Source organism: Chelonoidis abingdonii, chromosome 2, assembly GCF_003597395.2.
Source record: "Chelonoidis abingdonii isolate Lonesome George chromosome 2, CheloAbing_2.0, whole genome shotgun sequence".
Taxonomy (NCBI): domain Eukaryota; kingdom Metazoa; phylum Chordata; order Testudines; family Testudinidae; genus Chelonoidis; species Chelonoidis abingdonii.
The window spans coordinates 261,477,230-261,491,309 of record NC_133770.1 but is presented as its reverse complement, the minus strand read 5'-3'; the positions used below and the strand labels follow the sequence as shown (position 1 = coordinate 261,491,309).

Here is a 14,080-nt window from a genome sequence, read left to right as displayed (position 1 = left end):
TCTTGGAGTGACTGTGAACTGTTCTCTGAAAATATCTGGTGAGTATCCAGCGGCAGTCAAAAAAGCCAATGGAGTGTTAGGAACTATTAGGTAAGGGACAGATAATACTGACAATATCATAATGTTACGATGTAAATCCATGGTACACTCACACCTTGAATACTGTGTGCTGTTCTATGTGCCCCATCTGAAAAAAGATGTATTAGAATTGGAAAAAGTACAGAGAAGGGCACCAAAAAAGGATTGGGATATGGAATAGCTTCCATATGAGGCAAGATTAAAAAGACTGGTACTGTTCATCTTGGAAAAGAGACTAAGGGGGGATATGATAGAAGTCTATAAAATCAGGACTGGTGTGAAGGGGTGAATGACACTTCCTTATTCACTTTCTCTACATTACACAAGAATTAGGGGTCACTGGCTGAAATTAATAGGCAGTGGGTTTAAAACAAAAGGAAATACTATTTTGCATAACACAGTCAGCTTCTGGATTCCTTGCCCAGAGTTGTTGTGAAGGCCAAAAGTATAATTGGGTTAAAAAAGAACTAGATAAATTCATGGAGGTTAGGTCCTTCAATGGCTATCAGCCAAGATGGTCAGGGACACAACTTCATGATCTGGGTGTCCCATAGCCTCTCATTGCTGGAAGCTAGACCTGGGCGACAGGATGGATCACTCAATAATTGCTCTGTTCTGTTTGTTTCCTCTGAAGCAGCTGTCATGAGACACTATCAGAAGCCTGGATACTGGGCTATGGTCTGACCCAGCATAGCCATTCTTATGTAAAGAGTACAGCTCTCCTGTAACATGCATTCTTAGACTGGTAACAATGAATGCTTAGGACAATTGTTGCAGAACCCAATAAATCATTCTCTTCTTTTTCAACGTGTCTGCAGGAGAGAGAAAGCAAACTCTAAGGCTGGGAATTTTTTCTTATTGTAAGATTCACAGCCTTACTCATAATCTTCCATGGTAGTCACAGAGTCCGTGACTTTGCAGGACCTCCGTGACTTCCACAGCTGCACCGGCTGCTGCTCCGGCAGCCTCAGTCAACTGGTCCTGGGTGCTGCTCCAGAGCAACAGTCTGGGAGCAGCAGCAGCACCACAGGCCACTCCTCACCACTCGAACACTGCCCCCCCCCCCTTTCCAGCCGGTAAGATTTAGTTAGGGATATTTTTAGTAAAAGTCATGGGCAGGTCACTGGCCGTGATTTTTTGGTTATTGCCTGTGACCTGTCCGTGACTTTTTTACTGAAAACACCCATGACTAAATCGTAGCCTTAATTATGAGGACTAGCTGCACAGCTTTCCCACTTGTATAGCTCAGTACTTGCTTGCGCTCCTGCAACAATGCTTGCTGGACCATCTTGGTGATTAACATCACAATGAATTTTGCTGGTCTACCCTTTGCTTTTTTGAATAAGGCCAGTGCACATGCCACTTACCATCCCTGAGGCTTCTCCAGGACTGCAAAGAATCTTGGGGAAGCTTTTTTAAAAACAAAAAAACAAGCCACTCTTCCTAGAATATGAACAAGAACTTCTTGTCACTTTTTAATAAATTAGTTACAGCACTTGCAGTGGCCTGACCCTCTAGGACAGAGCTCTTATCAGTGGTTGAGTGGCTGGCAAACCTGAGGGGAAGAAAATGAGAAGATTCATGATGAAATGTCCACAGTCCTCATTAGTTTCCAACCCCCCACCCTCCTCCCCAACTTGAAAAATCTGGAGCGACAGAGGCAGTATCTGAGGATTGAGAAGGCATCTGATAAGCTTTCCAGGGAGACTGGTGCAGGACAGCATTGCCATGGCCCAAGGCAGTACAGAAAAAGAAAAAGGAAAACAGAGGCAACTCTTGGAGGCAATACAAAGCCAAAATGCCCCTTTGCAGCAAATGTTACTGTTAATGCAGCAGGCAATGCACTACTGCAAAACAGCACCCACCCATGTTATGCAGCCTCTGGACAATGTAGACTACTGGGAGCAACATCTTCTGCTCCCCACTGTACCCTCAGAACATTGCTTCCAGAGGCCATTCCTCCCTAGCCCCCAGCTTAGGGCACCAAGAAGAGTGCACCTGGATCCCCAGCTCTCTTGAGCCCTCTATTGCTCTTGATAACTTTGAGTTACAGCAGTCCATCGTGGAAGTCTGACAAACCAGAAAAGGCAGCGCTAAGACCTGCTTGACTGTGATGAGGAGCTCCCCCCACAACTTGTTGTGTTGGGCTCTGCCCTGCACTATTGGATTTTGCTGTTTCATTTTACAGCTAGTTTAATGAAAAGTTTCTTTGTAGTTGTTTTCTTTCATAATTAAAAGCTCTTTTCCATTTTTGTTTAATAATTAAACCTCTTAATTTCATTCATAGAGTTGACAGTTAATTTTACACAGAAAATCATTGGTTGCACTAATTCTTAAGGGCTTATAAACAAATGCTGTCAAAAACAAGATGCAGTAGGGATTGCCACAATGTCGCACTTCTGCCCATAAACAACACAGAACTGCACAACAATCCCAGGGGTGGGAGCGGGGATGGAAATTAACAGCTGGAAATGCAGCGGCAGTTTCAGGCCTGAGCCTCAAAGTAAGAGCAATAGGTACCCCTGACAATATTGCCCTGGCTGTACATGTTTTGTATTGGTTGCCTTGCTGGCTGTTCAAACCACTGAGCAAGTCTCTGCACCTCAGCCTCCCCTGCACCTGTAATGCTTTCTCCCTCACTCTCAAATATTGTACAAAATACCATAGGCTGCTACAGTCTTCAGGACTTTTGTTTTCTGCTGCATTCAAGCTATTCCACAAATAGCGCCATCTCCCTTTCAGAAAACTAAATGCACACTCTGTCATTCTGCAACTAATGAGGTGCTAGTTAAACTGTTCCTCCCTTCTTTCCCAATGGCCTGGGTTAATGAAGACATTCACAGGTCATCAGAGGGTAAGCTGAATCTCCCAGGATAATTGTAGCAATGTCCATACTACTATTGTCCATAGTTTTCCTGGGGGCAAACAGGCCTTCCTCCATTAATTTAAAAAGAGCTGAGTTCCAAAACATCCTAGCACTGTCGACCCTTTCAAACCACCTAGCATTTAAGTGTAAATCTGCTCTGGTGGTTGGCAATCCCCTGGAACACTATGGAGAAATACCCTTTCCTGTTTATGAATTCTGAGCTCTGATTTGGGGATATAAGGCACCTGGGTCCCATCAATTGCTCCAATATAGTTTGGGAATTCCATGTGTGCAAAGCCATCTATAATCTCCTTAGCATTGCCAAGCTTTATAACCCAGTGCAACAGTACCTTTGCCATGGCCTTATAGATCCGTGTGAGAATGGCCCCAGCGGTTGCTTTCTCCTTTCTGAATTGGTTTGCAGCAGACTGGTAGTATTTGGGGTGACTTCCAGATGGTTATGGGGCACTGCATGTTGGTACACTGCTGCTCTAGGTCTGGTTTCAGCACATATCTCCGGAAAGGTTTCCTTCTCCATTCTGAAATTCATTGGCCACTGCTGATCATCCCTGGTCTGCAGAGCAATCCTCTCCCACCAATCCACATTGCCTGTCTGAGTCCAGAAACAATAGCCTTGAAGCTGCACCAGGAACCAATACTCTTACAATCTGTGGCTTGATGTCTTCCTTGTCCAAGACAGTGTTTACCAGACCTCAAGCTTTTTGTATTGCACTGAATGGCCTGTTTCAGCTTTTACCATTGGAAAAATTGTGGAACTTTGTGCAGAAGTATGCAAGGCCTAGTATCTCTTTCAATTTGTGCAGACAGTTTATCACAGCCTTCGCTGCATATGTTACAGGCAACCATTTAGTCCAATGTTTCTGTAGTAATACAGCTTCCAGCCTTCATGCTGAAAAATCTCTGAGGACTATGATCCTTTTCAGAGGGCTTAAGAATTGCAGAACTGATACTAATGATAATTAAATCTTTGGACACTTTTTCGTTCTCTGGCATAAATGCCTATTCAGCATCTTTGTGAAGGAGTTTTCTCAAGTGAGTTATTTGGGGATGAACTTACTGATCTAGTTCGATATGTGAATTCCTTTTTTGTTATTTGGATGTCCTGATGTTCCAAGTTCCTTGAAACTTGGAATTATGAGACACTATTCCCTTAGGAACAAGTTCTGTCCTAAGTAATGTAGGTAATTTCAGTTGTTTAAAACTGACATTTGACTCTATTCGGTTGAAGGTTGTTTCTTACAACGTTCAGAACTTTTTACAATGATTCCTGATGTCCAGTAATGTTTCTACTTCAAATTGCCATCAGTATACACTTTTATGGTCTCCTGAAAGACCTGGCACTTATGATGAAATACTTTTGTTATTGAACACATTTCTGAGTGCTATATCAGGAAGCAGTATCTGTCAAATGGTATACTGAAAGTGCAAATCTTGGTGCTCCCTTTGCCTAGAGGAATCTGACAAAACACTGCAAAAGCATCTGATTTGAAGAACTGGCTTCTGCCATTTCACCAACCATTTCATTTCATTTTCATTTCATTTCTAGGCAAGAGTGAATATTCCTTTATTGTTCAGAGCCCCTCTTTGCTGTCTTCAAATACTAATGAGTTGACCCAGTCTATTAACTCTTCTTCTGTTTTGTGGATGCCATCTGTTATTTTTGGCAGCTCTTTCTCTAATTTAGGGGAGAGTAATATGTGTAACTAACTGTCTCTCTTAAGGCCTGTGAGACCCTACAGATGGCAAATATAACAGGCTGAGAGAATCCTCCATTCTGTGGACACACGATTATAGGATGCATTTAGCCTATTTACCTGGTTCAAGCTTGTTTTCATATTTATTCCGACTCTGACATGTACCTTCTTGATGAGGCCAAGCACCTCATTCATGAAAGCCAAAGACTGACTGCTTTTTGTTTTTTGGGGGTGGCATAACTCAGTGGTTTGAGCATTGGCCTGCTAAACCCAGGGTTGTGAGCTCAATCCTTGAGGGGTCCATTTAGGGAACTGGGGTAAAAATCTGTCTGGAGATTGGTCCTGTTTTGAGCAGGAGGTTGGACTAGATGACCTCCTGAGGTCCCTTCCAACCCTGGTATTCTAACACACACTTGTTTTGTTTTAGTATATCTGTGACATTTCACACTTGCTTAGGAACAGAATATGCTCTTTAGGACAGGATTTCAGTTTCACCTTTGACTTCTTAATCTTTAAGAAACTGAAAGAGTGGTTCAGAGAAAGTAGAGATTCACACGTGTTGCTGTGTCTGGTTTGTTAGCCATTTGTACAAATTTGCATTAGTTGGTCTTTGAGATGGTAGGCATTTTCTTCCTTTGTGTTCATGAACAGCGCCTCTCCTTCTCTTTTACTTTGCCTTCAACTCAGACACTTTCCTGAGTCTTGTCTGCACCCACCTTTGCAAACTGCTTGGGTTTTATTACAGTTTATACACCATCCCTCCACAATGCTGGAATCTTCTTATACTTGTGCCAGTTGCTACATCACTGACATATTTTTGATGTGTGGCTTTTCTCCTTTGCCCTTTTGCTCTTTGAACTTCTTTCTTACTTAGACTCACAAACTTTGTGGCCAGAAGGGACCATCATGATCATCTAATGTAAGGGACCTGCACATCTCAGGACACAGAATCTCACCCACCAGTTCCTTTAATGGGCCCATAATTTCTGGCTGAAGTCCTCAAAACTTGTTTTAAAGACTGCAAGTTACGCAGAATCCATCATTTACTTTAGTTCAGACCAGGAAGTGACTCCTGCCCTACACTGCAGAAGAATGTGACCACCCCCAACAGGTCTCTGCCAGTCTGATCTGAGGGAAAATTTCTTCCTGACCCCAAACATGGCGATCAGTTAGATGCATTAGCCAGACACCTTGTAGTAATTTGGAGCCCTCCTCATTTTTGGCCATTAGAGATATTAGCTAATAGCAGTTGTGGATGGGCCATATGCTGTTGTAGGCAGCCTCATCATACCGTCCCCTCCATAAACTTAACATGCTGTATCCCAAAACAAGTTAAGTTTTTTGCCCCCACTATTCTGCTTGGAAGGCTGTTTAACTCTGGGTTTTAGTCCTGTTGCCTGTCCCTCTAGAGCCTTTTTATTCTGCATTTCTGCTTTTATTCTGCCACTTGGCATATATGAAAATTACCTTTTCAAGTGTTGGATCCATGCCTCTGAGTAGCCTTTAATGTGTATTTTTTGAACTGTTACATTCCAAGGTTGCTTGGCTTTTAATAAAAAGGTCGCTTAATGTTCTATAGTCATAACACTGGCTTTTTAATGTTAAAACTTAAACTCCTGTCTCTTCTCCTCTCCTCTGCTTTTTTTTGGTTTTTATCCAGGAAAGTGTCATAGGTGACATGTTTTCCATAAGGTCCCAATGATCCTCCATACTTCATTTTTTTTTTTCTTTTTTTTCTTCACATCCTCCATGTGGAATACATTGTATATATCCAGGACTAGAACACCAACCACTATCAAATATAGCCATTCTTTTGCTCCTTTTATTATACTAGTCCCTATGGCTTCCATACACACTTCACATCGCTATATACATTTTTTATATCAGAATTTCCCATAACTAATAGTGCTGGTGAAGGAATTGCGTGTTGCAGCTGCATGCTGCTACCTCTCAGCAACCAATTCTGAAGTTTCCCCTTGTTGTAGTCAGTTGTCACCTTCATCAAACTTTTGCAGTCTGGTTGCTCTTTTCCTGGATCAGCTAGGAATCTGTACCTTCCACTTCTAGCATGTGTATTATTTAAGTGATGACTGAGGTAGGTTTTAGGATACTTTTTGTTGTTACTTAATAACTTAACTTAAAACAATACAGTGCTGCTGCTGTAATCATACCTGGCTGAATTCTGTGTGACAGAACCATAAAACAGCAGGATAAACGTAAGTGGGTTGTCAACGATATGGTTGAGGATATGATGTGAAGGCATGAGGAATACGTAGCGTACCAGAAGGTAAAGCAGGAGTGGAGCATGCTGCAGGCATAGAGATCACTGGAAAGATTTCTGGAGGAAGAATGGAGGCATAGAGAACCCAGCTGTGCTAGCACTAATGGCCACGGACTCCTCACGTTACCGTATCTTGAAGCCAGTGCAGGATTTAGAAAACTGGGGCTGACTTGGCAATGGACTGTTCCACGAACTGGAAGCACAGGTGTTCTCTGTGAAGTCATATGCAAAGCAAGCAACATGGTTTTTGGAATGGGGAAAGTGAATGGGAGGAGGAACTTGGTCAGAGAATAACACATCCTTTAATACTGGCTTTTGAACCTTTGTGTTAAGTGGAGGTTAATGTTTTGTATACAAATGCCATGCACTTGCATTGCACAATATGTGGAACATTTATTGCATGTCATAAAATAACATGTAATAGTTATTTTATAGAGGGGTAGCTGGCTTTTTCCTTGAGTTGGTTTGTTTGTTTTAAGTTGGTTATTTTTGGAAAATGTGGCTTTTTGTGGATGCTTTCAAAAGAAGGAAGTTCCAGGAAGTTTTGTACTAAGCTTTTAATAAAGTTGCAAAATGTCACAATCACATAGGTACTTAACTTCACACCGAGCCTATATAACCTAAAATCACACTAAAGGTTAAATCACCCCTACACTATATCAAATAGACAGTTTACATCTCTGTAATAGAAGCAGATAATGAAGTGATGAAAACAGGCAGCTTCCTTCCCCAACTGCAACCAATTCCAGAGTTCATTGGTCTACCTTATGGTTGCCTGTACTAGGCCTGCAAACCAGAAGTGTCCAGAGCCTATGCAAAAACACTTGCCTTTTAACCTTACAGATGTTGTGCTGGGCGCACCAGACCACAGCCATATGGACAGCATTGGCTGCACTGGCATACAAATGGTTTTGTAGGCAGCACCCTCTTGCCATCAGCCTGTCAAATGCACACTCTCCCCGACTCTGCAGCTGCTAAGCTTGTAACTGAATCTTCTTTTGCCAGGGCCCCTAATGTCAGGGTATAATTTCATGAGCCATGGCCAAAGTGGGTATGCATGGTCCTCCAAAACGACAGTGGGCACAAAGATCTCATTGATTATAGTGGAATTAAGAGGTTTCAGAGTGGTAGCTATGTTAGTCTGTATCAGCAAAAACAATGGGAAGTCCTTGTGGCACTTTAGAGACTAACAAATTTATTTGGGCATAAGCTTGGGTTCTTGGATGCTATTCACAAAATGGCATCCACTACCTTATAAGTTTTAGCACAGTGTTAACGTACTCATCAGGGATGTGGAAAGCCTGGGTTCAGTTCCCTCCTCTGCCTGCTGTGGAGCTGGGATTTGAGCTTATGTCTCCCGCATTGCAGGAGAGTGTCCTAGCCACCAGGCTATGGACTATTCTGAGGTCAGTCTTTCTCAGTCTCTCCCATTGAAGCTGCTCCAGTTTGTATAAAATACTTGAATGGTCATGGGGTGTGTGTGTGTGTGAGAATTAGGGTTACCATATTTGAACTTCCAAAAAAGAGGACACTCCGGGGTGTGTGTGTGGGGGGGGGGTGTAGCCCCACCCCCTATCCACTCACTCCCACTTCCTGCCCCCTGACTGCCCCCCACAAAACCCTCAACTCAACTCATCCAACCTCCCCTACTCCTTGTCCCCTGATTGCCCCCTCTCAGATCCCTGCCCCTAACCACCCCCTGGGAGCCCACCCCTTATCTAAGCCTCCCTTCTTCTTGTCCCTTACTGCCACCTCCTGAGACCCCCCCCCCACCCTAACTGCCCCCCCAGGACCCCATCCCCTACCTGTCCCTGACTGCCCTGACTCCTATACACACCCCTGTCCTCTGATAGGCCCCCCAGAACCCCCGTCCCATCAACCCCCCCCTTGCTCCCTGTCCCCTGACTGCCCCCCAGGATTCCCTCCCCCTTCTCCAACCCCCAGCCCCCTTACAGTGCTGGGGATGCTGAGGCTGTGGGGGAGGGAGGGGATCTGGCTGCTGGAGGCCATGATGCAAGCAGCTCAACCCCGCCGTTCTGTCAACCGTGCTACGCTGTGCATTGGGAGGGAAATCCCGGACCTTTTCAGATTTTTACAATGTTCTCCTGGATGTCTATTTAAAACCCCAAAATCAGGACATGTCCGGGATAATCTGGACCTATGGTAACCCTAGTCTGATTGAGTGACTCTATAGTCTTGTGGTTAGGGCACCCACCTAGTAACAGGGAGATCTAAGGTCACATCTCTGCTTGACTAACTCTTAAATAGGAGAGACTCCAAGAGCTACACACCATTGTATCCCATAAGCCTGTGGTTAGGGTGCTGTCCTGCAATGTGGGTAGACCTAAGTCAAATTCCTACTCCACCTCAGGCAAGGGTGAACGGAACCTAGGCCTCCCTGGTGAATACCTTAACCACTAAGCTAAAAGTTATAAGGAGGGCAGTGCCTCCACCGCCTTGTTCTCAGTGGTGAGGAGTGTTGTTGTCTTTTTCACCTCCTATTTTTTAATGGACAGTATTTTGTAGCCCTCTCTACCTGGTGCTTGTTTTTAATTACAAGTGCTTCCTGCCTCTCTCTTTGTAAGATCTTGATTTCTTTGTCTCCTCTCATTTAATAGCCATGTTTTTTATTTGAACTACAGGTTTTTACCTTTAAAGTCAAATATGCAAATTACTTATCATAAAATATTATTTTTATTAGCAAGCTGAAAAAGCTAAGTGAAGACAGCTTAACTAAGCAGCCTGAAGAAGTCTTCGATGTTTTAGAGAAGCTTGGTGAAGGGTGAGTAAAACTGTGTGTGGGGGTGGGGGGATACATGGGGAAAATATTTAAAATTATTTATATTAAAAGTGATATAGTGTCAGTGAGCATGAACTAAATTGGACCTTTTTTTTTTAGTACTTAAACAGCAAATGCCTGTGTGGGTTTTTTGAAAACCTACCCATGCATTTTTGTCATGTCTTTCTAGAGGCTAGACTGCAAACTTTCATGCCTTTCATTTACTGAGGCAGAAAAATAAGTTTATTTTTGTGGTTGTAGTGAAGTCAGGAACATTTTCTTTGCCACAAGCCACACTTAATTGCAAATTGGAAAATAGATGAGAATGGTGATATAAAGGTATATTCCGAGTAGGGTACGTTTCCTTCCCTGTTATCATTTTATTGCTCATACAGACTGGTGGAACAAAGAATGTGATTATTACACAGCAAAATATCTTATTATTGAAGGATTGGTATATACCAGGGGTAGGCAACCTATGGTTCGGCACGCGAGCTGATTTTCAGTGGCACTCACACTGCCTGGGTCCTGGCCACCAGCCTGGGGGGCTCTGCATTTTAATTTAATTTTAAATGAAGCTTCTTAAACATTTTAAAAACCTTATTTACTTTATATACAACAATAGTTTAGTTACATATTATAGACTTATAGAAAGAGACCTTCTAAAAATGTTAAAATGTATTACTGGCATGTGAAACCTTAAATTTGAGTGAATAAATGAAGACTCGGCACACCACTTCTGAAAGGTTGCTGACTCCTGGTATATACTGTAAGGTTATTTTACAGTTTGGCTAGCTGCAAAGATAGTAGATTATTATTTTTAGAGAGGGAAAGAGATTGAAATAGAGAAGGTCTCTGTGGTATAAGAGTCCATTTTTACTATGATCTGCCCAGGGAAATTAGTAGCTCTGCAGGTGCTTTATGCTGTTGGAAGGGTACAAGCCTACTTGTCACCACCAGAATGTAGGAGCTCTGCAGTATTTGTAAGTTGAACAGGGGCTGCCTCCCTGGCAGCTGACGAAACCTGTGGTAAGTCTAAATTCTGTAGAATTCTATTTAATCTTCTGGCATTATGAATATAGAGAAGTCACATTGGTAGGCCCAAGTAGTAAACTATAAGGCTGATGATGGAACTGAATCTTGTCAATTTCTATTCCCCTGCTGGCTCACAATTATAGAGCATGTAAGAGGAACAGAGCCTTGCAAACAAGCGCAGTATGCTCAATTGCTCATGTGTTTGGGTAGCTCACTCTAGAGGCTAGAGTTTCAGACTGTAAACCTTCATTTTGGGTGCCTGATAACTGACTTGTTATAATTGGGAGAATATTGTAAAATGGAAAAATGTAACTGTAAAAATGTAATTGTAATCTTATTCCTTTTAAATAAAATGTTGTATGTATATCCAGAAATTTGGATTATTTTCATGAAGAATCTAAGGAGCTATTTTCAAAACTAAGATTTTTCAATTTCTAAAGTTTTAGAGGGGAGTTGATAGAGGCATTCAAATTATGAAGGGAATTGCAAAAAAATGATCAGTCTCTCCAATTTCTTGATCCCATGTTAAGTAAACACAAAAGCACTTTTTTCTTTGTAATTATATTTTAGAAAGCATATACTAAATCTTTGTAAATTTACAGCCACAGGAAATCTGAGTCAAATGCTGTAGCTAGATTTTTAAGAAGAATGGGAAAAATTATGATTTGTATGCAAATGATGATGAGTATAAATCTCGTAGTCAGGATGTAAGCTGACTGCCTGAAGGGGTCAGGAAGGATCTTATTCTTTCTTTCTCTCCTCGTTTTTTTTTCTGATTTACAGCATTTCCTAACTGGCTAAGTGTGTTATGATGGTGATTTACCTTTCATTTAACATTATATTAGTTCATGGAAATAAGGTACCAGATATCATCGATCAATATTCTGACATAATATGCCAAATTCTGTGAATTGGCGAAAGTAAAACGTTATCTGACGACTTCCTTTTCAGAGGCACAGTCATGATGAAACTGAAATCCCTTGCAATTTTACAAGCATCTGATGTAGATAATATTAAAAAAAAAGTAGTATTCTGAATGAATACAGTGGTTGACATGATCTTTTGAATAGTGCTGATTGGGAGGAAGAGAAATATTTTTGTAGAAAAAATTAATTTCTAATTTTTTGTAATTTTTAGATCTTATGGTAGCGTGTTTAAAGCAATACACAAGGAATCTGGACAAGTAGTGGCAATTAAACAAGTCCCTGTCGAGTCAGATTTACAGGAAATAATTAAAGAAATTTCTATAATGCAGCAATGTGACAGGTATGAATAATATTTATTTATTTTAATTCTTTCTTTTTCTCCTTTTTAAGCATCTATTTGAAAATGTACTTGTAATGTGACAAGAGCACAACTGAAGTCTAGTAAAAGTCTATTTACCCTTGGTATTCAGTTCAAATTTTAACCACCACCGCATATGTACTCATTGAGAGTCAAATTTTCCCCTAAGTTTGTAGCGAAATGTGCTTTAATATAAACAACTGAAAGAGAAAGATATACTTCTAAATTAATATTAAAAATTCACTTAATAAATGTTATCCTGAGAAGAATAAGGGAATTTGTTTAGATTTGCACTTGTTTACAAGCACTGTCAAACAAAAATAACTTGACATGATTATAATTAAAGCAAGGTTTTTTTTTTTTGTTTTTGTTTTTTTTTTTTAAATTGAAGTGCTGTTAAAATTTCCTGTAATCAGAAAAATCCACATGACTTCTGAGTCCTCCATTTCAAAACATTGGCAAGGATTGTTATAGGCCAAGACTAATCACTGTTTATTTTCCAAGCACATTTTGCCCCCCTCTTTTTTTAAAATTGTCTCTATTATACAACTGGCACTTTTGCAACAATGATTACTTTGGGGGAGCTGCTGTTTTCCTTCCTAGTTTTTCTTTGGACAACTCAGTTTCTGATTGTGGTGGCAGCTTTCTCTGACTAGGGCTGCAGGAACAGGGGGCCTTTACTTGTAACACTAACTTTCATTTCTACTTCCTTGTAAGTGCTACTTTCACTTAAATTGTTTTGTGCTCTGTGTGTGGGGGGTGTTTTTTAAAAGGATTATGGTCTTGATCCTGCAATGGGATCCGTGATGGTGAACCCTTATGCATGTGAGGAGTCTTCTTTAAGGTGGTTGTGTAAAGGTCTGTCTGTTTGCGGGATCAAGGCCTTAATTCTGCAAAGGTAGGGCTAAAATCTCTCTAGCTGTCGAACTTTCTATAAACACAAACTTTGTCAGTAACCATTTGGGCCAGTCTGCTTTCACAAATCTTACTTACGGCTGTCTTCTCAAGTCAGAGTAGTTTGTACACCCCTGTGTACTGCTGCCATGCTGAGGCTAGCTTACCACAAAGGGACAAAAAAAGTCTCCTTCTTCATTCAAGATACTGCAACTACTGCTACTCATCCCAGGTCTGAAATAACTCAGGGTATGTCTACAGTTAAAATACTACAGCGCCGCAGCTGCACTGCATCAGCTACACTGCTGTAGTGGTTCAGAGTAGACACTACTGATACCTGCTAGAGGAGTTTTCCCGTCAGTGTAGGTAATCAACCTTCCTGAGAGGTGGTAGATAGGTTGGCGGAAGAATTATTCTGTTGACCTAGCACTGCCTACACTGTGGATTAGGTTGGTATAGCTCTGTCTCTCAAGGGTGTGGATTTTTCACACCCCTGAGAGATGTAGCTATACTGATGTAAGTTCTGGCCAGATGCTCCATCTGCTGAACATTGTGCTCAAGTACCTCATGGAGTTAGATCAGGAGTGGGCAAAGTTTTTGGCCCGAGGGTCACATCTGGGGGGGGGGGGAAATTGCATGTAGGGCCATGAATGTAGGGCTGGGGCAGGGGGCTGGGGTGCAGGAGGGAGTGTGGGGTGTGGGAGGGGATGAAGTGTGCAGGAAGGGGCTCAGGGCAAGGGATTGGGGGCAGAGGAGGGGTGTGGGATGTACGAGGAGACTCGGGGTTGGGGTGCAGGTGGGGTATGGGATGCAGCAGGGGGTTGGGGTGCAGGCAGGGTGCGGCGGGGGGCAGGAGCGGTTTGGGGTTTAGCCTGGCGCCACTTACCTGGAGCGGCTTTGGGGTGGCAGCAGCATGCACCGGGGCCGGGGCAGGCTTCCTGCCTGCCTGCCCTAGCCCTGCGCTGCTCCTGGAAGCAGCTGGCACCATGTCCCTGCGGCCCCTGGGGAAGCAGGGCGTGCAAAGGGCTTTGTGAGCTGCCCTCACTTGTGGGTACCTCCGCCGAAGCTCCCATTGGCTGCGGTCATTCAACTAGTCATGGAACTGAATTTCAGCAATGAAGAAAATAGTTTCTCTGCACATGCAGAAG

The 14,080-nt window shown here is 42.4% G+C and overlaps 1 protein-coding gene across 1 annotated transcript in view; it reads left to right on the top strand.

Annotated features, from left to right (window-relative positions):
* The window catches only part of STK3 (serine/threonine kinase 3), a 284,230-nt gene that overhangs the window by 10,847 nt on the left and 259,303 nt on the right, over positions 1 to 14,080 (top strand). Inside the window, exons 2-3 of the mRNA XM_075063134.1 lie at positions 9,642 to 9,722; positions 11,892 to 12,020. Coding sequence (XP_074919235.1) covers positions 9,642 to 9,722; positions 11,892 to 12,020 — 210 coding nt within the window. The remainder of the gene's footprint in view (positions 1 to 9,641; positions 9,723 to 11,891; positions 12,021 to 14,080) is intronic.